The sequence below is a fragment of the Ambystoma mexicanum genome, chromosome 12 (genome assembly GCF_040938575.1).
Source record: "Ambystoma mexicanum isolate Mex_15411 chromosome 12, UKY_AmexF1_1, whole genome shotgun sequence".
NCBI lineage: Eukaryota > Metazoa > Chordata > Amphibia > Caudata > Ambystomatidae > Ambystoma > Ambystoma mexicanum.
Genome location: NC_090936.1, coordinates 585,052,447 through 585,077,826, shown reverse-complemented (window position 1 = coordinate 585,077,826; position 25,380 = coordinate 585,052,447). Strand labels below are relative to the sequence as shown.

The 25,380-nt window shown below is 45.8% G+C and overlaps 1 protein-coding gene across 6 annotated transcripts in view; it reads right to left on the bottom strand.

The window, feature by feature from the left end:
* KDM2A (lysine demethylase 2A) overlaps positions 1–25,380 on the bottom strand; it is a 1,348,567-nt gene that overhangs the window by 228,497 nt on the left and 1,094,690 nt on the right. For all 6 annotated transcript variants that reach the window (XM_069628943.1, XM_069628942.1, XM_069628941.1 and 3 more), the window contains one exon: positions 3,281–3,553. In XM_069628943.1, coding sequence (XP_069485044.1) covers positions 3,281–3,553 — 273 coding nt within the window. The remainder of the gene's footprint in view (positions 1–3,280; positions 3,554–25,380) is intronic.

Here is a 25,380-nt window from a genome sequence, read left to right as displayed (position 1 = left end):
AAGCAGATTAACAAGCATCAGAAACTTGCTTATTTTGAATCTGAGAAAGTGTTATGAAGTGTATTTTGATTGTTGCACATTGCCCTTTTTAAGGCATGCTTATTCAAAACTGACCGTTACATAACTAATTATTTTGCTAGAAAACCTTGTGTGTTATTTGGATACTTACATTTGTGGATTTGCCCCCCTTGAGGTACATCTGGCTGCTCAGTCACGCTACCAACTTGTGTAGTACAGACCTATACCAAAAGGTGGGTTACTTAATACCAAGAGGACAAGACTGGTGTAGTTGCCCACAGGGTTACTGCATACAATCTTGCCTAACACCTTGGAGCTTGTATAAATCGGAGCACAATTGTAACTCCATGGTCCTTGAGTGTAAGAATAAAAGCTAAAAACTTAGCCTACCAAGGTCGGGTATTCCACAACAGATACTGAGAATTCTCAATGATACTCTTGTGACTTTCTACAACTTGAAGGTAATACCAATTTTGACATATGGGGCATAGGCAGGCCTGAAACTCCCATGGCAACTATTGGACGTCCTTGAAGGATTGTTCTGGAAGGTTACGTGACTCCCCAATGGACTGCCCCTTGACCTGATCAGTTTTGAGCAGGCCCTATATTCTATGTATGCAGTAAGCCTCACTGCTGATTTGGCTCCTCCCTTAAAAATATTAGGGTCTGTACAAAGGTAAAAGCAAGGACTGGCCGTTGGACCACTGGAAAGAGAAATGTGTTCAATGTCTAGCTCCCCTAAATGTAACTACGGAAGATCTAATAATGAATCTGAGTCAAGTCAAATGTAAGGTATACGATGACTGGATAACGACTCAGGAAAAAAGGAACACATATACCTTGATGAGGGAATTCGATGGAGAAAGCAGAGCCGTGAGAACAATGCTGAAATACTTGGTTAAATTCACATGTAAAAGATCTAGGGAGCAATTTATGAAAAAGAGCCTAAACCTCTTTCCAACAAAGGAGGGTTTGAGAGCGCAAAAACAAATAGAGTATTCCGAAAAATGTCCTGTAGATTCTGTAGACAAAAAGACATGGTCGAGTCCCTGAAGCCCCAGTAGTATATTGTGCGGGTTTGAAGAAACGGATCTCTATATGGGTAAGTTGTTAAAGCAAGTAAACATCTTGATGGCAGATGAATGGTGGTACATGGTGCGCCTAGGAGAAAAGCCAGCGCCGATTTTCGCACTGATAAAGTTTCTCACTGAGATTTTCAAACTGTAAAGAAAGGATGGCAGGTAGTAAGGGGATAAGTAGCCAGCACTAACAGGATAAACTCCTGATGAGTTTCCAATCAGTGGTTCCTCGTTTTTAATTTGTTTCTTTTCCTAGATCCAACCGAGAAAAATAAAGTGGTGGGTAAGACTGCGCCTTTTAGCATTCTAGGAAGTGATGCTAATCCATTGTAAAACCTAAAGAAGTGATGACGAAAAGTGAGAATTGATGGGAAAGTACCTAGGGCTCCTTGTAAAACTGAAATGTTTTTTTATTTATGAAGGAAGTGATGTGTTGAGTTTTTACAATAATGGTAAATGATGAAAGATGGATGTAGACCATCAGAAATTGTTAAAGGCTTGTACAAAATAAAACCAATAAAACAAAGAATTAAAAAAACACTACTGCTCCAGAGGTATGGGACTTGCCCAACCTGGGCCTCTCTCAAGGTTGCGGGGTCTGAAATATGGCAAAGAATCTGTCCCGAAAACTGCCTGCAATCAATATCATCCCATTCCTGTCCATCAACCATTCTCTATGGAATCTAGGCATACACCACAATCCTCTCAGATTCAGGAAGCAATACAAACTGTATGGAGTCTTCTTTCCAATACTTCATAGCCATGCAGTAAAGGGAGCAGATATTGCCTATGGGACGCGTCCGGAATAGATGTATTGATAGGCAAAAACATGGAAAAGACTGGTTAGCAACATACAATTTTTGCTTTAAAAAGAAAAAGGATTCTTAATATCAAGGGAATGCAAAAGAATGCATATTTTCAACTACGAGAGCCTCATTTCTTAGTTGAAAATATAAGTGTGCTCCAAAGGCTTCTGCGAGGCATAGGATGGAAGAGCAGGCTGCCTACCTTAAAGTGTAGTGCTCCGCGATCTCATTTTTATATGGTAGCCTACGGCAGTTTTTACTTTTTCGGTTTTAAATGTAGGGCAATAGAATATTTTCCAGCAGCTTTATTATGCGTCCAATGGGTTAGGTGATACTTATGAGTGGATTTTTCTTTTATGTAAATAAAACCAGTAAACTTCCAGGATTATTTTTATATTTGGCTAAAACAAAAAGATCATTCTAATCAATAGGCAACAGATGAGTGCTACAACTGTGCTAAGGCTGCATGTCTCCAAGCTAAGCTCAAAGAAACACCAGTGTCATCATTTTCAAGTAGGTCCGCAACTACAGAAAGCCCACCTACACAACTCACCACCACTAACTGTGAGAGCAGCCCAATCTGATCTTTGGTGTTTTATTATTAGGACCCTTGTACGTCACCTCCTTGGGAAGCCAGCTCCTCCAACTAGTGAACCCCTACGTAATCGCTGTACAACAAGGTCAAAGTCATAAAGAGTGCAGGTCTCTCTCTAATCACTTGCTCATTAGTGTAAACAAGCACTGCATAAGATGGGCTGCATTTATATTACATGTAAACAACGACTGATATGCTCAACTTCTCTAGGACCTCTGTCCTTACTTTGCAGACAGCACCAATGCATTTAGGCTTATCTTTCGCTTTACATCAAAGCAATGCCAAAAACTTAGATCAGCTCACTATTCCCAAATGTTCTGCCTTCAAGGGATAAGACTGACTGCCTCTAAACAGCACCAATACATTAATGCTTACATTCCACATTTGGAGGAAAGCATTGCTTCCTCAGTAAACAGTAATAGAATGTGCTCACATTCCCCCTGAATGCTAACCCACGGCCACACAGTACTTCTACATACAGCACAGAGATGTCTCCACATTTCCCCAGCTCTCGTAAATAAGGCTTGCTGTCTGGACAAAATCCTGATGCAGTTCTGTTCACTTTCACTACCCCACACCTCTCTCCCCACATCTACACACAATGACAGCCCCCCCACCTCCCACTGCAGACCCTCCTCCCATATTGGAGAGGTATGCAGACAGAACAAATGCAGGTATGAGCCCTTTCCTTCACATGGTTTCTTCCAGAGTATACTCATTAGCTCAGAACCGAACATTGAAATGCCAGTTTCATCATCCAGATGGTTTCCCCTTTTACTCACCGCCAAGCACTGGCGCTCCACACAGGATTGTTTCATGCGCCCTGGTCCCCCAAACTTCTTCATGTCCTTGCAGTAGTGGCAGACACCGCACTCTCCTTGCATGCAAGCATCACATTTACGGCAGCGCACTCGCCGTCGGCGGACTCCGGACACATGGGAAGAAGCAGGCTTCATGTTGTAAGGAGGATTAATCCTAGCTGCTGGTCGCATGGTATGTGGCTTCGTAATAGGGGTAAATGGCGCTCCAACCTTTGGCCTCAGCTGGATCTTGTACTAAGGAAGAACAAAAATAGTATAGTGGTCAACTATTCCAAAGCATCCCACCCCAAACATGCTTATAAACTCATCACATTCTGCAATACAGAATAATCTGCAAGCTATCCATTACTTTGTAAATAACTTAAGATTTTTTTTTTTTTAATTAGTGTTCTAGTTCAACATGGAACTTTTCACAGACAAATAGTTTTGCCAAGACTAACAGAAAACACAAAAATACAATTTCGTGTTCATCAATGGTTTACAAGTTCATAAATCTCCATAATAAGAAATATTACATAAAATATGAATACAAAACCCAGAGAAACATTTAATTATAATAAAAAATAAATTAATCTATCCAGTCTTACAAGACTAAAACACAGACCATTACCCGTTTGCCCTTATTCTTTAATTGCATCTGGAAACAAGTATTTTTTTTAAATCGCAGAGCCTTAAGTCTCCATGCATTTGATTTATTAATAAAAATATATTGCCAGATTACTCCCGGGGAAATGATTCTAAAATCATGTATTAAATACTTAAACTGTAGATCACAACGATGGGTTGAGGTATGACACTAACGGGATATAAATTGTCTGGCATTCAATCCCCTCTCTACCTCCTATTTCTTTTGTCGGGAAGAGATTTAGGCACATTAGCAAATATTGTGTGGGCCAATATTGATTTGGCAATTTTCCAAATATGGAAGAACGTTTTAAGGTCTGAGATCAATTAAAATCCCAGAGTACAATCGGTAGCTTCGTACCTCTGCGATTGTACATATTCAATCCTCATCCCATAATTTTCGTTTTGCTTTGTCAGGGGACCTTAACATATCCAAAATAAAATCAAAGTGTGCAATATAAGCGTTACATTTGGAGACCCACATATTCATAGGACCATTACTGCCATTACTCTGTACTTGTTTCAAAAGCCACCACATAGACCCCTACTCTGCCAAAAGAATATTAAGACATTTTGGGTTCTTCCAAATTATCATTGAAGTTTTAGCCTCAAATTGAATAAGATATGAATTAGCCCTAAACCATATTTTATGACCGGCATGGCACTCCCTGTGGAAGGCTCAGGACTCTTTGCCAGAAGAGACCCTCAGGCTTAACCCAGTTTTGTTTCAAGTCAAATTAAAGTGTTTCAGCCCTGTAAGTAATGACAGGTACGACTTTTTGGTTATAGTTTTCAATTAGAGGTATTAAAGAGAAGTACCCATATTTGTTGTTAGTATGTCAAGTTTGGGTTGCCATGGCAATAATTTTAGCTTTCTTTTTCCTCAGGCGTTCGGTATTATTTTTAACCTCAATTAAGTGAAAGCCTAAAGGAGATGCAATTAATCCATTGCAGGGCATTTTTGTTTACATACCAGACGAAATTCCCTGTATGGTGTTATGTTAACCACCCGATATGTCAGAATCATTGATGGTTAGATCATTCACCCTTATATAGTTTGCTAGATCGGCCAATTGTTGTCTTAATCCTATCAACATATGATCTATCAGCATATATTAATTCACAGAAATTCTATCTACATAGATTCGGAAGGAACGGGTATTTACAAATGCACGTCTGAAATGAAAAGATTAAGGTAACCTTGTTTCAGACCTCGTTCTGTTTTTATCGGAGCAGATCGGTGTCCCTGCCTATCCAATTGCACTCGAAAACATGTATCCGTGTGCAAAGTTATATGAATTTAGAGTAAAAGTTCAAGGCAAACCAATGTTTCTAGCTTCAGCCACAGCTTACTTCGAGACACTGTCAAAGGCCATGGAAAAGTCTATACAGCAATATGTAATGGGCCAGACCTCTCGACGGCCTCCTTCAAGAGGATTAATCCATTTACTGCTGTCACCACCCACCTCCGAAAACCAGTCTGATAAACAACGAATTTTCCAATCTCCTTGGCCCAGATCTGAAGATCACGTAGCACCAACCACGCAAACTGCACAGTAGAATAATTAAATCGGCCTATAGTTTACCGGGTTAATTCTAGGTCCTTTTTTTTAATAGATTAGGATGATAGAATTTACCCAGGAAGTCCAGATTGTTTTTGATCAAATGGCTGGTTTAAAAAGAAGATACAATAAGTTGGCCCAAAAGTCTACATTTCCCTTCATAACAGAAGTAGCCACGCCATTGGGGCCCTTGAATTCGTACTCTTAGACATCAGGTCAACAAGGTCCTCAATGTCCTGCTAGACTATTTATACGCAATTTACAAAGGGGGGCTCACAACATTTGTTGGCATGTTGTCAACTGGTTCAAGGTGAAGACAAAAAGGTGACAGTAACATGTGTATGAAGAACTCAAAAACGCTTGAGGGGAAATGCCTGTCTAGCATTCCCTCCTATATGCGTTTTGTTCCCGAGGAAATAAATAACCTTCTTGACTAGGGTGTGTACCAAAAAATATATATAAATGTATTAATTATATTTTACACATCAATACATGACAATATAACGGCACCACACCGCTGTGTGGAGCAAAACATGATAAACCAGTGACACAGATACAGTTAGAACAAAAGGATTGAATTTTAGTAGACCATATACTTGAAACTAATGTTGAATTTCAGTAAGTTGTGACTATGCAGGAAGTGGTTCTAACTTTGGACCACTGTCTAGCCCAACTACAGATTAAATCATATTGCAGGTCAGGCTGTTCATAAGCCGCACCGTATGCATAAATAGTTTATAATGTGTCATCCATTTTTCCTCCGGAATTGGATTGATTTGGGAGTTTGTCCGTTGTGGATTGTCAGATTTTATTATGGTTCAAAACTATCCTTCTAGGGTTAGATCTTTTGGGAATCTGCTAATAGATGTTGGTACTTCTACTTGAACAGCCAGGTCTCAGTTACTTTTAAGGTGCCCTTCTAACTTTGTGTCAGTGGTGCTATGCATCTTCCCATATTTTTTGATAAGTACAGGTTTTTTTACCTCGAGAAACGACAGATCCGGGTACATAGTTAACATATTATTAAACGTATCCATATTATGCCTGTTCAAAACCACCTAGTTTTTACCCATATTTACAAACAACTCACTATAGTAAGCTATAGATTCAGGCTTATATTGTTTTACTGTATTTGTTTTTTTTTTTTTACCAACAATGGCAAGTGGTCGTTAGCATCAGTAAATTCAATGGTCATTTCTTTAATGTCCAAAGAACATGCCTTGCAAACAAACCAATGGTCAATTATGTTAGATTGTTTCCTCCTAACCCAGGTATCATGTGGTACTTCGGCCCCTTTAACATTGCCATTTAGAATAATCAACCCCCAAGGTTCCATCAATGGCATCCATAGTCTCCCTCTTTTCCTAGCTTGCCGTTTTGCGGCAGAAAAGATTTTACCACCCGGCCACGTGATACATCTTGCATTTAAGTCCCTGAAAATGAACAGTGAATTTGAGTTTGTTTTCGATTGCAAAGTAAACAGGATCTCCTTGACTGAGTCAAAAAAAATCCTCCAGTAAAATTGTCACTGGGTTCCAGTATAGGTTCACCAATAATGGTGGTGCCATCCCTATTTAGATAAGAGGAACCGATTTCAGCTCTATAGCTAGAAAAAATGTGTTTGGTTGTCCAAAAATTGTCGCACTTATGTCCCGCAAATTGTTAATAACCACCAGGGACCCAGCAGATGGCCTCCCCGCTTCCCCTTTATATGCGGGGGACAAAAACAAGGTGAACCCCATCCTACTTTGGGGGAGTTAACAGCCAGGTTTCCTGTAAGCACAACACTTAAACTCACTGTGTGTAGTGGATCTTCGCTATTGGGGAAAACTAGGCATCTTATCTAGTGCTGCTGTCAGCCAATTCCAATGTTCTGTTTCTTCTAGTCTTCCATTCCCCATCGCTGTATTAGTTATCTGTCTTTTTGCATTGGCATCTTTAAAACAAATAATTTGGAACAATGGGGCAGATTCCAAGCTAAACTTTAGATCAGCTTTTGGCAGCTGGGTCCTACAAGGCTCTACAAGTACTATACAAACTTGAGAAAAAAATATGCCAACTTCACCATTGACAGCTCCATCATACTGTATCCAATGCCGTAAAAACTCTAGGAGTCCATCTGGACTTGTCCCTCTCAATGAATTGCCAGATCAACGCTGTTGCTTCTGCCCACACCACCAAATTCATAAATGCCATAAACCCATTTCTTACCTCCCAAAACTGCCTCTCCATTGCCCAGGCCACGATAGGAGCTAAGTTGGACTACTGTAACGCTCTCCTCGCCGGCACCTCAAACCAAAATCTGCACAAACTCCAAATAGTACAAAATGACACTCCATGCAGCCCTCAGCATTCCCAAAAGGGACCACATCACCCAGGCTAGGAAAGCCGCCCACTTGCTCCCAGTCAAGGAAAGGATCAACTTCAAGATACTCACCAGAACACATAAATGCATCAATTGCACTGCCCCATCCTACCTGGCAGACACCATTACCAAAGACTTATCCACCCCCCCCCCCAAAAGAAGTCACCATTCAAATCAACTCCGCGTCCACCCCCCCCCCCCTCTCCAATCAAAAGAGCAAATGCGGGCAATATCAGCTTCCCATACATAGCTCCCAAACTATGGAATGCCCTGCCCATTGCTCTCAGAGCGGAACCCTCGCTGTCCACCTTTCGCAAATCCCTAAAAACTACTGTTCAACTAGCCCTTTTCACCCCCCCCCCCCCACTGCATCCCACCCCATGGAAGGTCCCTTCACTACGACCACGTAACTAAGTTTTTCTGCTACGCATACTCTGTTTATACCAACATCATGTAACTAACTCCTTATGTATTTTCCTGTAAACACTGCTATTCTATGTAACCTCCAAGTACCTCTGTAAGCGCCATAATGCCCAAGGGCTGCTACGTGCTCTACAAATGCTAATAAACAAATAAGCCCCTTGTTGTTTACCGTTCCAATAAAAAATATTGAACCCCCAGGATCCAATAGTCTACCGCAGGTAGTACTTTATCGCTGACTAGGCGAGTTAAAGTCGAGAGCGACTTTATCCAAACTATAAACGTTTCAGAAATCTACCCATTCTAAATCCTGGGATGTTAGTTGAAAGAGAGCTCGACACTTCAAGAAACTCAGAACATTTGATCCATTCAGGATCACCACCTCATGATGTACTGGTAATTCTTCTAGAATCAGTCTAATCCAACGGTAAAGCCGTCCTCATCCCACCTGTCCCTTCGACCTGCAAGGGCCATACATCCCATGCATACTGTGAGTCTTCCCCTCAAGGGTCAAACTGCTTCTCTAAAGGTCCCATTTTATTCATATTCATTGCTTATTACATTCTCTGTCTCTAGCCAATTCGGCGGTGTTTACTATAACTCTTCCCGTAGGGATCACTATCAGCAGAATCAAAGGTCACTCAGTTTGGGAACCCCCCGAACCCTGCCTTATGGCCTCCTGCGGCAGAAGCACACCCGTTCTGTTTGCTGGTGCCTCTTGACTTCCAAGGTGCCTGAGGAGATGTCACATTTTCTACCCCTAAACGGTTCTCTAGGTGTTGAACCTCCACTGGGTTTTTCTATGTCGTTGGTGAAGAGGAATTTTCTAGAACCTCGCGTCATTCTTTTTCACCACATTTTTATTTTTTTTTACTTGTGGGTTTTCCATTTACCCCCCCACCCCCACTTCCCCCATTTGGGGTATTTTCCTATTGAACATTTCAAAGTCTACTGCCTGAGGTTCGACATCTTCCTCTTGTATTTCCACTACGCTAGGCTCATCATTTTCTTCCAATAATTCCGCCACTAGCACAATACTCTGGCATGGCAATGACAGGCGAAGAGTGTCTGCATGTATTACCTCTGCCTCAGCATAGCCGACTGGCTGCTCAGAGGAGTTTGGAAGTTCAGCGAGACCGAATTCTTCAACCCCCATGCTCTCAAAATTCACTATACCTGGTATAGTGTACGTTTGCGTGGTGATTTTGTTTCCCACATAGTCCCTATGTGTCCCCTTTTCCATATCTAAAACAAACCTAGTTTATCTGTTTTACCAGCAATCACAGAACTTTGTTCATTTAACACATTTCCCACTTTCTCATAAGAATCGTTTATCGTATGCCCACCACAGGCTCTGTGCTGTATGAACACCACAGAACGTGTTCCTATGTGCTAACATTGTGATGAAATAGATGCACTATCTGCCAACTTTGTGATAAAATCACTGTTAAGATGGAATTCTAAAATCAACCATGGTGGGTAGATAGGAGGCCACACTGACTATGGTGAACAGGGAGACAGAATTTAAGCAAAACCCAATCAAGGTACCAATGGAAAGCAGTAAAAGCTTAGTCTCAGGAGAATGAATGGGCGGGGAGCCTTAATGAGTCCACACAGAAATTAGCTTACACAGTCTGTTGTAAAAATTATTTATTTAGGCATTTAGACCACACAAAAATAAAAATGAAACTAGCAAATAGTAAAGAAATACCAATATGAATTCACCAATAGGTTAACTTACAATACATCTCGAAATAACTAAGCAGGTGAAACCAGCAAGTACTCAGATGTAGGTAAATGATTAGAACCAGTCACAAGTACAATTCCTATACTTAAGAAGAAGTCCAACGCTAAGATGTATGGGGCCTAGAGCCCAAAAGTCACATGTTCCAATACAAAGTTTCTCACAGGAAGGTGTTTCCTAAAGGGATGCAATGGATTTGTGGTGTCGATTCTAAACAGTTCCAAACTGTTTCAAAGTTCAGCAACAATTTGTCAGAAGACCGGTAAGCTTTACAACCTCTTCCAGACCGAAGGTTAACCTAGGGGCAGGATACTTGGCCCAGGTTCGACGACCAAAGGTAAGAGGGAGATGGAAGAGGCATGGGGCTTTGCACCAAATGTTATGCTAAAGAGGACATGCGGGCACAATCTCGGGGATGCTTACCCACAGATTCATTTTTCCTAGGGGTCACAATGGATCAACAGGGGTGGGGGCGTTGGGAGCACAGCCTTCAGTCTTTTGTTCAGCTGAGATATCCTAGTACTCTTCCGATCAGGTGCACCTGCAATATGTAAGCCTGGTCAAAGAAATGCATACCTCTTCAGGACACTACATGGGATGGAAGAAGGGGATTTCAATCGACAATTACTGTGTGCAGTTGACGAAAGGTGACCTCCCAGTCGTGGTCAAAGAAGCCGCTCCAGGACAGGTTCCTTTCATAGGATGCTGAACATTCCAAAGAAGGGGACTTCCTGCACAACCGGGTTACCAACACCAAAGCTCCGGGCGGGAAGGCAGAACATCAACGATTCTGTAGAGGGAGCTGGTCACACCATCATGTAATCCAGGGACAATTCCGGAGGCTCTTGGGGCACGCACACTCAAGACAGGCTAGTTGGTTCCACTAGTCACAGGGTCGAAGCATCGACAAGGGTCTTCTAAGATCAGGCACAGCAGCTGGGCTTCACCAGGCTAACCACTGGAGGGGATGCTTCAGAACTCATCCTCGGGTCAAGAGGCTGCTCTTCTTCGAAGGATACCTGGCTCCAACTAAATCAGTTGAATGACTGCAGGTGGAGTCCTCCTACTCAAAACTGGAGCTGAAAGCCAGTCCAAGCCCAACAATGGAAAGGAGCAACACCAAAGAGCAAGTGCATGACCGCACCGTATATTGGATTTTCTGACCCGAGAAGGCAGCAAAACTGCAATATGGGCGAAGAACAAGCTACATTCTTGGGGCACAGCCATTGTAGGGCACTAGCCCCCTTTAGTAGTCGTACGCAGTAAACACGAATATGCACATGAAAAATACAGCAAAAAATTGTTAAACTGCTGCCACCAGCTAGTCTTGGCACATACAAATTTAACCAAATGTAAAACAGTAGGGAGATACAAAAGCATCCCCAGTGCACTGCAAGGTCCTGTGTGCAATGTTAAAATACAAGAATTCAAAAGGGAAACTGTTCCCCAGTAATGACAGTGAAGGACTAGCCAGTTTCCCCTAACAAATGAGCAAAAGACAAGTGACTCGAAGCTAACATTCCTTTAAGATGTCAGGTCAGGATCAAAAACAAAGCAAAAAGAATGTGGTACCATGGAAAATGATGGAGGGAAAGTTGCAAAAACGATATTTCCTAGCCTTCACGGTTCGTCTAATCCCCTTCCACTGACTTCAAATCTTAGCCACCTCCATGGAACTTTGTGAGCAACATTAGTGCTTGAAAAACCAAACCACCTATTTCTGCCCCCATCCTTTAAGTTCTCTGGTTGCTTGCGGCCTACTGTACTTTCTAACTGGTTAGTTCCCATATGGAAAAATACCTTCATGGTGATTAATGTTCTCTTAGTGCGGTCTCTCCCTCCTTCAAAACTGGTTGGGAACGCCTGCATCCTCAGGCGGGCCGGAAAAGCTGGCTGAAAAAGATAGCTGTCACTTTTAAAGTTTTAGAAAGGAAAGGGACTATGTCACGCGTGCGTCACTCCCGTGCGCCGGGCCCTCACCTTAGCCTCACGTCACCAATGCTCCACACCCAGTTCCTGGGGTTCCACCGAGGCAGTAGAATTGAGGTAAATGCATATTGTAGAGATGGCTGGGTGGGTGTTGTGACGAAGGGAGAGACCGAACGAAGAACCTGAATCAACATCATCACTACGCTGACGACACCCAGCTCTTTCTATTCTTCTCGTCCTTCTCCTCAGACATTCATCAGACTCTCTCATCCTGCCTCACCGCCATCAAGTCCTGGATGACGTCTCACTTCCTCACTCTCAATGCCGAAAACAGAGCTCCTATTCTTTCATGCAAACGCTCACATCTCGCAATCTCCTCCCTCCCGTCTCTCAATCTCTCCCTCTGCCCGAATCTTGGCATTTACTTTTGACTCTAATCTCTCCTTTGACCACTACATCTCCCTTACATCCCGCGCCTCTCGATTTAATCTCTACAACAATCGCAAAGTCCGCCCTTTTTTCACTTTCCATGCTACAAAACTCATCTCCTCACTAGTCTTCTCCAGACTATTCTATCGTTCTGTTCTTTAGTCATCCCCAATCATGACTTGCTCCTCTTAAATCGATCATTCTTCAATTCGCTCACTCTGTCTTCTCTCCTACCACGACCCAATTTCTCCTTCCCTGGCCTCTCTTGGCTGGTTGCCCTTCTATTCTCAACTTAAATACAACTTTCTCTGTCTTGTGTTCAAATGTCTCTATGGCCCTGCTCCTGACTACCTTGCATCTCTTTCTTTTTACTCTCCATCTCGCTCCCTCCACTATACTAATCTTTTTAGACTCAATGTCCCAAGTCCCCCTTGTGCCCAATCCCGTTTTTGCTCGTTCCAGCTCCTAGCCCCTCTTCACTGGAACATGCTTCCCCTGTCTCTTTGCGCCATTACATCCTATTCTCTGTTCCGTTCCTCTATTAAAACCTACCTGCTACAGTCCTCTAATTGATTTAATCTGCCTTGAACACTGATTCATTTACTCTTATGAACGCTAATTGATTGTTACTGTTTATAAACACTGAATGACTGATTACTCCCAGGAATACTAATCGATTGTTACTATTTATGAACAGTTTGAATGTTACTGTTTATGAACGCTGATTTGTATTCTCATTCATTATATTGTTGACTGTCCTATGCAAAGCGCTTTGGACAAAGGCGCTATATAAAACACATACTAATACCATTAAGGTCATTTTTCCATTTCTATGTCGCGGAGAACCTCTTGGCCGAATTTTCCATCATTTATGGACGATGGGTCCATAGCATAGTGCTTGCAAAAGGCAAGCGGGGTAGCCCAGGTGCTTTACAGAGGTCTACAATGGGAACGTGCCTGGCTAGGCTAGGGGTGTCACGGTATTAGTTTTATGACGGTACAATAACCTTCTTGCCAAATGACGGTATATCATGGTTATCGCGGTATAGCAGGTGGAGTTAACTAATCTTAAATATTTTCTAAAAGGTCATAAATTGTCAGATTTATCATCACAAACAAAATCATGCAACCAGGGCCAGAATTGGGCTTTTCAACATACTTTCCACTGAAATGCCACCCCTTGCTTGCACCAAACACAAACGCACGTGTGGAGAGGAGGGGGAGGTGGGGGCCCTGCTGCGACTGGCAAAGCAAACTGAATAGCTTTTCTTAAGTGGTCATTTAGGCTTTTAACTCCCCCACTGGCTACTGGTGAAGATGAACATGTTGCCATATTGATAATCTGCATTATCAATGGAGTCTGATGGTAGTATACGTTTGTGCGCATACACACACACACACACACACGCACTCTCTCTTTACGTTACAGCCTTTAGTTTACTTCTGGGCCAAAAGGTGTTCAGTAATCACGGACATGTTACCCTTTGGTATGGCAGCAGGGAATACCCACAGAGATGATTAAATTTCGCAGTGTGACTTATTAAATGTAAACTCAATGATAGAACCAGGGAAATCTGCCATGGTCATATGTTTAGAAAACATTATCCATTATAAATATATAAACCCCAAAGCCGCCAACCCAAAGTCCCGGGAGGATAGCTCAGCGGCAACGTGCGTGCCTTGGAAGCAAGACGACACAAAGCAACACAGGTTCAATCCCTGGGTCCGCGCTTAGAAACCTCTGGGTGTTTAAGCACGTTATAAATACGCAACTAAGACAAAAACAATTACGCAACAAAATAAACAAAACCAATTTCTTTAACAGCGCCTCGATGCCCTGGGGCTGTGTGAGCGCTTTAAAAAAAAAATGTCAATAAAAAAAAGTAAACCCCTTTCCTTCTTGGCACTGTATTTATTCTTCCTTTGCTAACAAGCTGATTTTGTGTCAGGCACGTGTGGTTTATGGAATGGCATTAAAAACTGCTCAAACTGAAACTACTTGGCAGACGGCACATCCAACAGTGCAAGACCAAGACTGCGCAGAACTTGCTTACTGCAGCCTTTCCAAATCAGATTGAAAAGCACACTTTACGGTATGAACGGTATACCGGTATAAACAATGTGACGGTTATTATTGTTCAATTAAGTGGTTCACGGTATCTAACGGTATACCGTAATACCGTTACATATAGGCTAGAGCTGCTGCCTTGGCTATAGTAGAATGAGCCTGAGGAGTCTGCAGAGTCGCAAGCCCTTTCAAGTCGTAAACCTTGGAGTTACAGGAGACAACCCATCTGGTAATAGAAGCCTATGCCCCTTTTTAACTGCCTGGAGAAGGACTACCGTAGGTAACAAAGAGCTGTTCTGCTTTTCTAAACTGTTTGGTCCTTTCAAGATAGAAATTAATAGTTACTCACCATAGTGACTAACATACTCCTAGTCCATAGTCCTCTTTCCTCCATACTGCATGGGGCGTCCCTCGCTAGGGACGGGAGACAGTACCTTTTGTCAACAGAAAATACCTTTATTTTATTGGTTTATTGCATTTAAATTGTAAAACCATTATTTAGCAATTGGTTTTAAGTCAGCTTATGAAAAAAATTAAAAGCAAGACCAAGGAAAATGAAGAAAAAAGAAAAGAAAAAAGATAAAAAAAGAAAGAAAAGTAGGAAAGAAAACAGAAATATCAGAAGAAAAGTTCAATTCAGCTCACTTAGCCAAACTCGAAAGACATTCTCTCAAGAAATTGAACAAGTGCAATTACGTTCTTAGTTCGCAGTCCATCTATTAGCAAAGTCCACCAGACCGAAGGGTCCAACGCTATGAAGTCGGAAAAAAGGGATCTGAAGTAGGTAGTATGTAGGTCTTTCAACCCCAGTCACCTCGTCACAATATGGACCAATGTTCCAAAAAACCCTCTTACCATTTAAATTTACAGGCGCACAAGGAGAGCATGCCATCCCCTGACTCCGCCCACTGGCGCCACTACTCAGTTCCCATTGATGCGTCGACAATATCACTGCCCAATGACACCAGTATTATTAGGGGGGAGGAGGTGGGACGTATGGAGGAAAGGGGACTATGGACTAGATGTATGTTAGTCACTACGGTGAGTAACTATTAATTACTCCTACGTCCCGTCCCCTTTTCTCCATACAGCATGGACGATTACAACTGAATGTAGCCCCAGGGTGGAGAGGAGACAAGAGACAAAAGACCCTACTTAAGCCAACAAGATCCTTAGAACCGCCTGTCCGAAAATCACGTTGGATTTAGAGCCGGCGTCCAAACAGTAGTGCGGGGTGGCCCAGGTGGCCGCCCGGCTTGTGAAATGCGACGGCCGTGGCCTTGGCTCCGACAGCGTGGGCGTGCATGTTAGCTGGAAGAGGTTTGTGCTGACCCTCGTAGGCCGAAACCATCGACCTTGCTATAGAGGCCTTGGATGCCCGATAACCATGCCTTGACCATCCTCTAAACCCCCAAAGGTGAGAGCATCCGACTTGAGGAAGCCCATGGTCCAGTCCAGATAGAATTTCTGAGCACGTCTGACATCCAGACAGTGCAAGACCCTCTGAGCATCGACCTTGGGGTCGGCAAAAAACATAGGTAAGACTATCTCCTGATTCCGATGGAAAGCGGAGGCTACCTTAGGTAGGAACGCAGGGTATGTTCTCAGGACCACCTTAGCCTTGTGAAAAGTAGTATAGGGTTCTGAAGCCACCAGCGCCTGATCTCGCTGACTCTACGAGCTGAGGTGAGACCCCACCAACAGAGCTGTTTCAATGGTGACCAGCCTCATGTCGGCGGACGCCATTGGATCAAATGGTTTGTGCGCCAAAGCGCCCAACACTATATTGATGCCCCACACCGGGTGTGGTTTCTTGATGGGCAGGTAGAGCCTGGTGAGGCCTGCCAGATTAAGTTTAACCACTAGGTTAGAGGAGAACACCTCCTCCTCCAAGCTCCTGTAGGCACCTATGGCTGCCAAGTAGGTGCACACCGGAGTGAGCAAGGTGTGCAGAGAAAGAGCACATCGTCCAATGTGCAAGTCAGGGGGTCGATCGCCATAGAGTCCACCCAGTGAAAGAACATAGTCCATTTACTCTTCTACTGGCTCCTAGTAGCTTTGCTCCTAGGACCTGAACCTCTAGGTTAGCCTGTGACAGGCTCAGATACCACTCTGCTAGGACTAATTTCTGTGGAGTAGGGTGGATGACTCTGCCCCGCTGCTGCGAGAAGGTTAGCTGGGCCCATCAGCAGGTGAATGGGAGGCCTGTCCGAGAGGCTGAGGAGCTCTGTGAACCAAGGTCTCGCTGGCCACCACAGAGCTATCAGAATGATGCAGAGATGACATTTTTTTTTGCAGATTACCCTGTGGACCAGGGGAGTGGGAGGGAATGCATGTGCCATCATGTTCTTGCAATGCATCTGGAAAGCGTCACCCAGGAAGCAGAGACCCTGGCTTTGCCAAGACGTGAACAGCAGGCACTTCCTGTTGAACCAGTTGGCAGAGGGGTCCACCTGAAGATGCCCCCATCGGCTGAAGATCTCCAGCAGGACCCGATCATTCAATTGCCATTCATAATTGCCCGCTCCCAGGATCCTGTCCACTTCCAGGTTGTACTCCCCCTGGGAGGTGGATAGCTGTCGGGTAGATGTTGTCAACATGTTGACTGCTAGGTTGCACAGCGGAGGGAACCTGGTGGCACCCTGCTTGTTGACATAATACATGCTGGTGGAGTGGTCTGTCTGGATGAGGACGACCTTGCCCCCAATGAGCGGAAGGAAAGCTTTGAGAGCTAGCCAGATAGCTTTCAGCTCCAGCCAGTTGATATGCGACTTCTGCTCCTGCAGGGACCAGACTCCATGGACACTGTGGCTGCCCAGACTAGCGCCTAGCCTTCCCGGGAGTAATCTGTGGTGATGGTTGACTTTAGGGGCTGTCTGCCGGAAGGGCTTGCCTGTCCCCAGGTTGCAGTCCATGGACCACCAGGCGAGGTCAGGGTGGAGAGAAGGGGAATGTTGACCAGCTCTGCTTGGGAGCCCTGCTCCTGATTCCATGAGGCTGCAAAGTATCTCCTCATCTTGAGTCTCGTGTGGGGTACTGCCAGTAGGACCGCTGCCATGATACCCAAAAAATGCTGGTACCACCAGGTGGAGGTCACCTCTCGGCAGAGGAAGAGACATGCGGCCCTCTTGACGGCCATGATATCGTCCTACGTGGGGAAAACTCAGAGCTTGTGTCCCAGATGAGGCCCAGAAAGGTCAGGCTCCGTGTAGGCTGCAGCAGAGACTTCTTGCGGTTTGTAGAAAAACCCAGTTTGTGGAGTGGGCTCATGAGGGTTGTTGTCCCAATTTGCGGGAGTGGATGGAGGAATGAGTAGACTACCGGTGGACACTAACGATAGGATCCAGAGGTCCGCGAACATCTGGTGCCAAAACTCTGCGTGAAGGGCAAGCCTGCCCCCCCACTAGAGACACGTGGACCCAAAGGGGCAGGTTATGCTTTCTTTCCCTCAGAGGCTGGTGCGGTGGAGGGGGACTGAAAGAAGCCCTTGCTTCCCCCATTTTGATGTTTGCACCGCTGCTGACTCTGAGAATGGTCAGGCTTACTGGACCTACGTTCTTGGAAGCCCCGGAAACCGCCAAACACCCGCACCTTATCTGAGCGTTGATGCGACTGGTTGTACGCCTTGGCCCTGGCCTTTGTAAGGATAAAGACTTTGCAGTTTGGGACCTGCTTTTCTTTTTATCTAGCTCCTCATCGGTGGTGGAGTGGTGGTCACCATCCTCAAACAGAAGGTCCAATATGTGTTTCTGGATGTCCGGGTTGAATTTGGTAGCCCAGAGCAAAGTGTCCTCATGTTCGTGGCGATACAAATAGCCCAGCCTGAGGTGTTAATGTGGGCCACGGTGCACTCCCTAATGACCTGAGCACCAATTTAGCCTCTGCCAGCCCTGCCTTGAAATGTGCCTGGCTCTGCACTGGAAGTTCTGTAAGAAAGTCCTTATTCCCGCCAAAGACTCTGGTTAACGGCTGTCAGCATGGCATCCGCGCTGGATTGACGAAGTTGCAGCGAGGTGTTGGACTAAATCTTATTTCAGTAAGCCTCCAAGATCTTCTCTTGCTTGCCTAGAATGTTATGTTAATGTTAAAGGATATTTGTACTGCGCACTATCACCACAGGAGTGGTCCCCTGGAGCTCTGGCGGCTCTGAAAGAGGGAGGGCGGGTGAGTTAGTGGGAATAAGCTGGAAAAGGGCAAGAGAGCAGTGATGTGCCATTGGCAGCCTCAGCCCGGTGGGTCCGTTGGCTGGGCTTTGGGTGTTTTACAGTCGGTAGTCGTCGTGTGCTGTGGTGCAAGTCTATGTGGGGTTTGTTTTGTTGTTGCAGTGTAGTGAAGTTTGTGCGGATTGCTGCATTTTAGGCTTGTGGTTGTGTTTGGTTAGAGTTTGAGAGGTGTATGCCAAGGAATTAATTTGTTAGTGGATTGGTTAGTTGGCATTGCTGGCCTTGCAATTATGTCTAGGTGTGATGCTTGCTATCATTCATTATTCAATCGGAGTGTGGCCCTTGATAAAATTTCAATATCCTGTCTAGATGTGAGGCACTTGTCATCATTCACAGTTTCATCCAAGTGCGGCACATGCTAACATTCACATTTCTATCTAGATGCAACACAGGCTAGGGTTAAGAATTAGCGGTACGTGCCAACATTTATAATCCTGTCTAGATGCGACACGGGCTAAGGTTAAGGATTCCCTTTAAGTGTGGCACATGCTAACGTCCACACTCGTCTAGATGTGACGCAAGCCAAAGTTAACAATTCCATCTAAGTGTGGCACATGCAAACATTCACACTTTTATCCAGATGTGACGCAGGCCAATCTTGACCCTTCTCTATAGGTTTATCACTAGTTAACATGGGCTAGTATGTTAGTGCGTAATGCAATGCAACATTTACAGTCAAGCCGAGAATGGATTTAGGCTGGTGGTCACAAATCTCTCCTAGTATGCATGTTGTAATTCTATGGCAGTCTACATTATGGAGAGGTAAGGTAAAGTGGCGAGGGCTTTCTGGAGGAGAGTGATTGCTCTACACCCCACCCATGCCACACTTACAGTTTTGTTGGTGTCTGTTGGTTTCCTTTGCTTCCCCTGCAGACACATCTTGGAGCCGCCAAAGTGGGAGCCGCCCTTAGCCGCTGGAGCTGCCGGGCAGAGGGCTGCCCTGGTGACGTCAGTTAAGATCATTAGCACCTATCATGGGGCGGGGGTGGGCTTGGGAGGCGGGAACAGAGAGGAGGAAGCTGGAAAGAGACTGGGAACAAAGGCAGCACACGGGGCAGGGGGACACAATTTGCCCAGAACAAAACTGCTAGCCAGGTCCCAGGAGGGTCCTGGCTGGAAAGGGGGGCGGGGGGGCTCCACTCACCTGCATGTCCAAGATTACAAATGGAATGCACGGTGCAGCGTGGGCTGGTGGGCCTTGCAATGGGTTCTCTGCTAACCAATCACGGGGCTCGGGGGGCGGGAGCAGGGAGGAGGAAGCTGGAAAGAGCGGGGAACAAAGGCAGCACACAGGGCAGGGGGGACACAGGAGGTCTGGGGAGGGGAGGGGGGCTACACTCACCTGCATGTCCAATAAGCGCTGAGGACGAGGTGGCCGAGGACGACCGAGGCTTGGAATAGAGTGACGCTGCAGCAATCACGGAGGAGTGTGGTTGAAGGTGTGCCGACAGCAACCGTGGATCCCCCTCCATTTGCCTATACTTGGCCTTGAGGCGCTCATTGACAGACTGGGCCGAATGGTGTTAAGGCCATTCTTTTTGGCCAAGGCGACAAAGTCCTCCTGCATTGGGATCTCTGTTATAGCCGCAGGGCGTAGAGTGAGGACCCCGGCCAGAACCCCTGCCTCCGGTTGTTCAACCTCGGGTTGAGGAAGACCCAAATACTCTGCCAAACCTGCGAGCTGTTCATGGAAGGCCTTGGCTGACTACTGCATGTCAGGGTCCTCTTCTTCGTCGGTGTCCACCACTGTGGGAGGCAGGGGAGCTGGAATCGAAGGAGCCAGCAAGGGCAGCAGGGGCTGCTGCGCTGGAGCCAGAAGAGAAATGAATATAGACACAGGCAGAGGGGGCGGAGGGAGAATGAACCTGATCACAGCCCGAAGGATGGCCCCCATCTGAGGAGATCTCAAAAGAGAGAACATTTTTAAAAAACCTGTCCTCACAGGCCGGTGGGGTGGCAGGTGATGTTGACGGGGTAGCGGACGTCTGCTGGGGCCGGTGCGTACTCTGTTTAGTTTGCGGGGTAAATCTGCCCTGTGATGCTGATGGGTAACCTGTAGGTAACTTAGCTTATTGACACCAGTCCCACCTCGTAACTCGTTCTCCCACCTGCTTCGCACCAAGGGGAGGTATCTGCGAGCTGCCATTTTGCCTGGCACGGAAGCCATCTTGTCTTGCTGCGTGTCACGTGCCAAATTCGTGGTGCTTATTGAACTCAGCAGTATTGCTGTTAGTGCTGCTTGCAGGCACCCCCTCAGACATCTGGCTTGTACTAGGTCCCTCAGCACTGTCCACGTAAGGATCTCTCGACCCCTCAGCCTGACGGTCAGTAGCTGAAACAGCTTTGGTACCAGTGTTGGTGCGAGAACCTGAAAGGTTCCTCCCATTCGGGCGTTTACTTGGGAAAGAGTTGCCCTGCAGGGTGCGATGGAAAAAAGCAGCCCTGCCTTGGGCCTTGACTGGTGTCTGACGAAGTCCTTCAAGTCCTCTGGAGGAGAGTTCGAAGAGCTCCCTCCTCCAAGCTAACCTGTTCTTCAGACCGTGTGGTAAAAGAGCGTCACACGCGGTATAACCCTCCCAACCGTGATTGGGGCCAAGACAGCGCAGGCAAAGAACGTGGGGGGTCGGATGTAGGGAAAAGCCCTTCACAGGCTGGACACCAGCTGAAGCCCGCTGACGTCGACATGCGCTGGGAAGGTGCGTGGCGGCAGAGGACCGAGTATCTGATTGATATAGAAAAGACAGAAGAAAGTATTCGGGGAAAAACGCGTGATATTGCAAGGCCAAAGCCAAACCCAGGAGCGGTGGTGAAATCAGCCCGTTCCCATCAACACGGAAAAGGGGACTGGCCCTGGTGGGCAGAATCAGGGGGCCGCACGCTCCCAGGGCCATGCCCCTAAATTTAAAGGGCAAGAAGCTTTTTTTTTTCTGGTGAAAGGTTCCGCGGACTGGAAGGAAAGGGCATGGGACTTAGGAGTATTTTACAGTTCTTACTACATCTAGATTATGCAATTTCTCTTCTGCGTGCGGTCTAGGAAGAATAACAGGAAAGTATATTTCCTGGTTTAAGTGAAAATCGGGAAACACGGACCGTACGTAAGACAACTTTGTCTTTATGGAATGCAATTTTGTTCCTTTGAGGAAAGAGCGAGCCTGGAGCACACCAATTCTTCTAGCCGAAGTAATTGCCACTATGGCGGCCGATTTCCAAGTTAGGAATTCTAAATCGCATGAAGCCATAGGCTCAAATGGTTTTTACATTAGGGCTGCTAAGACTGTTGAGATCCCACTGAGGTGGAGTTTCACTAATAGGGGGATGTAAACGTAAAAGGCTCTTAAAGTGCCTTTTAATGGCCTCGTTGGAAAGAGAAAAAGACTTGTGTTCTATATTCAGCTAAGCACTGATAGCTAATAAGTAATGTTTGCACGTGTCTACCTTGACATGAAGGACATGACATAATAGAGGGTTAAGGTTTTGTTCTAAGGCCCATTGATAGAAACGTAACCATTTGCTACGATATTGCTTCTTAGTGGAGGATTTCCTGGAGGCCGACATAATAGCAATGTTTTGTTCTGACGAATGAAAGGGAGAAGGCTAGCTTTTCAGGAACCAAGCCTTCAAGTTGAGTAATTGAGGGAAGGGGTGAAGAACCGGTCACTTCTGTTGAGTCAAAAGATCACTTTAAAGTGGAAGATCTAAGGGGGAGTGGGATTATCCGCTAAATATAGAAGATCTGGAAACCAAATATGGCGAGGCCAGAACGGGGCTATTAGAATCATTGTCAGGTTGTGTAACATTTTGAATCTAAGCAATATTTTGTGAATTAATTGAAGAGGTGGGAAGGCATAAATTATAAGTTACTCACCATAGTGACTAACATAGTCCTAGTCCATACTACCCTTTCCATCATACTGTATGGGCGCCCCTCCTTCGGGACAGGAGACAGAACCTTTTTCACCAGAAAAATCAACTTCCCCTTTAAATTTAGATGCACGTGGCCCTGGGAGCACACAATCCCCTGACTCCGCCCACTGGCGCTACTCCTCAGTCCCCGTTGACGCGCCGACATTACCATTGCCTAATGACACTTTATTAGGGGGAGGATGGTGGGACGTATGGAGGAAAAGGGGACTATGGACTAGGAGTAAGTTAGTCACTACGATGAGTATCTTATAATTACTCCTACGTCTTGTCCCCTTTCCTCTATACTGTATGGTCGATTACAACTGAATGTAGCCCCAGGGTGGAGAGTTGCCCCTCCTAGGAAAACAATCTCCTTAACACTACCGGACCAAATGCTGCGTCAGACCTGGAGCTGGCATCCAAGCAGCAGTGCTTGCAGAAGGCCGAGGGCGCAGCCCATGTAGCCGCCTTGCTGATAACCTGCCACGGCACATGACCCTGGAAAGCGACCGCTGTGGAGAGGCTTGTGCTGCCCCTCGTAGGCCTCCTTGATGGCCGCAACCATCCACCTTTCTATGGAGGCCGTGGACGCCCGATAGCTGGGTTTTGACCCACCGAATGTGGCAAAGAGCATCCGATTTGTGGAAGCTCTTGGTTCTATCCAGATAGAATTTTAGGGCACGCCTGACATCTAGACTGTGCAGAATCATGTGAGCGTCATCCTTAGGGTCCACGAAGAACGTAGGCAATACTATCTCCTCAGTCTGGTGAAACGAGCAGACAACCTTAGGTAAGAAGGAAGGGGAGTTCTAAGCACCACCATGTCTTTATGAAAAGTAGTATAGGGCTCTGAAGCCATTAATGCCTGTATTTCACTGACCCTGCATGCAGATGTAAGGCCCACCAGTAGAGCAGTCTTAATGGTGACTAGCCGGATGTCTGCGGGCGCCATAGGTTCAAATGGCTTATGAGCCAGAGCGCCCAAGACCACTTTGAGGTCCCACACAGGGTGTTTGATAGGTGGGTAGAGCCTGGTGAGGCCCGCCCGGTGTCTTAACCACAGGATTGGAGGAAGAAAATACCTCCTCCTCCGAGTTCCGGTAGGCTTCGATTGCCGCCAGATGGGTGCGACACGTGTCCACCTGCACCCCTGAATGTGCGAGGCGAGCCCAGTGACAAAATCTAGTCCACTTGCTTTTGTACTGGCTCCTGGTAGCATTGCTCCTAGTGCATTGTATAATGTCTAGGTTAGCTTGTGACAGACGTAGATGCCCTAATGTGACCTGTTCAGTAACCACACTGCGAGAGCTAACTACTGGGGGGCGGGTGAATGGCCGTGCCTCCCTGCTGTGAGTAGGTGTGCTGGATCCAGCAGGAGGTGCACCGAGGGCTGGTCCGAGAGGCTGAGTAGTTCGGAGAATCATGCCTCAAAAGGAATCCTACGAAGCCACGATCCTTTCAATATTGTTAAAGATTGCCGCCACCTAATTTCGTCCAAAAGCTACACCACAATACAGCTACTGCATGCTGATTGGGTGCCCATCTGCTTTTCAGCCTATCCAGAATGCAGGCAGGAGGAAGCCGGCCCTCCCAAGACCCTACAACCAAGGCTCCTGTCTGAGCTTGGAGGAGCTTCCATATATCATGCTCTGAGCTTGGTTAAAAAAAAAAAAAGACCTTGGAAACATCAATGATAAGCACTAAGTTTAACTTACTTGCGCTGTTGCCAAGCCACGGCTCACCAACACTGACACCATTCTAATATCGGAGCTTAAATCGCAAGCCATCCACGGGTCCTTTCGAAACCCAACAATTGTGATATTGCAAAGAACTTACTTCCGCCTAGTAAGCCCTACCCTTTTTGGTGTTAGCGCTCTTAAGTGACATGCCTGCACTTTACCTCTGCTATACCACAAAGGCTAGCCACCCCAACTGGTCAACCGGCACCGTGATTCTACCTGTCAACTGCTCGATTGATCAGGCTGATTTTGCATCGCAACCCCACCACAATACCCAATCTTTGATTTGCCCTTTGACATTACTACCTGCCTAGTGCCAACTGTCCAAATATTGGTTTGATTAGACTGTTTTTGAACTGCGACCGCATCACGATACCTAATCTTTCTGCCATTTGGTGATATTCCTGCGACCTTGCCAAATGTTAACTACCGTACAGATTGATACTGAACTAGTCACTGCTGCCTATATTACCTGGTCTTAAGCTAACTTTGCCTTAAGTACTCTAAACTATACCAAGAAATTGCAAGCTCACCACCTTCACCTAGCACACCCTTCAGTGCAGGACCGAACCAGCATATTAACATGAATGAAAGTATTCTCTTGCTCATCTTGCCGGCATCACTAATCCATCTGCCCTAAACCGCACTACGGCATAGTCCCTTGCCGCATGAATTCCTAATTCTAACAACAAGATCCTTAGCCTATCAAGCCCCATTGCCAAGAGCACCTTTCACCTGATCACTCACTTCCAAGACCTAGGTGGACACCACATATACCACAGAGGCCTACCTCGCCTGACTACCCAACATGCAATCCCACTCTTTTAGACTATGCCAAACTTATGCTAACCAAAACCCATACCAACATGCACACGGTTTCACTTTCCATGCCACTCAATCTCCCCCAACTCCAGTTCGGTCCCACCTACTCGTTTACTTCCACCAGTCTACAGTCTACACACTAGCCCACCCCGGCAGATGAGCACTCCAACAAACCCATCCAATAAGGAGGCAGATACTACCAAAAGCCAGACCTTGGAACTGTGGGATATTTT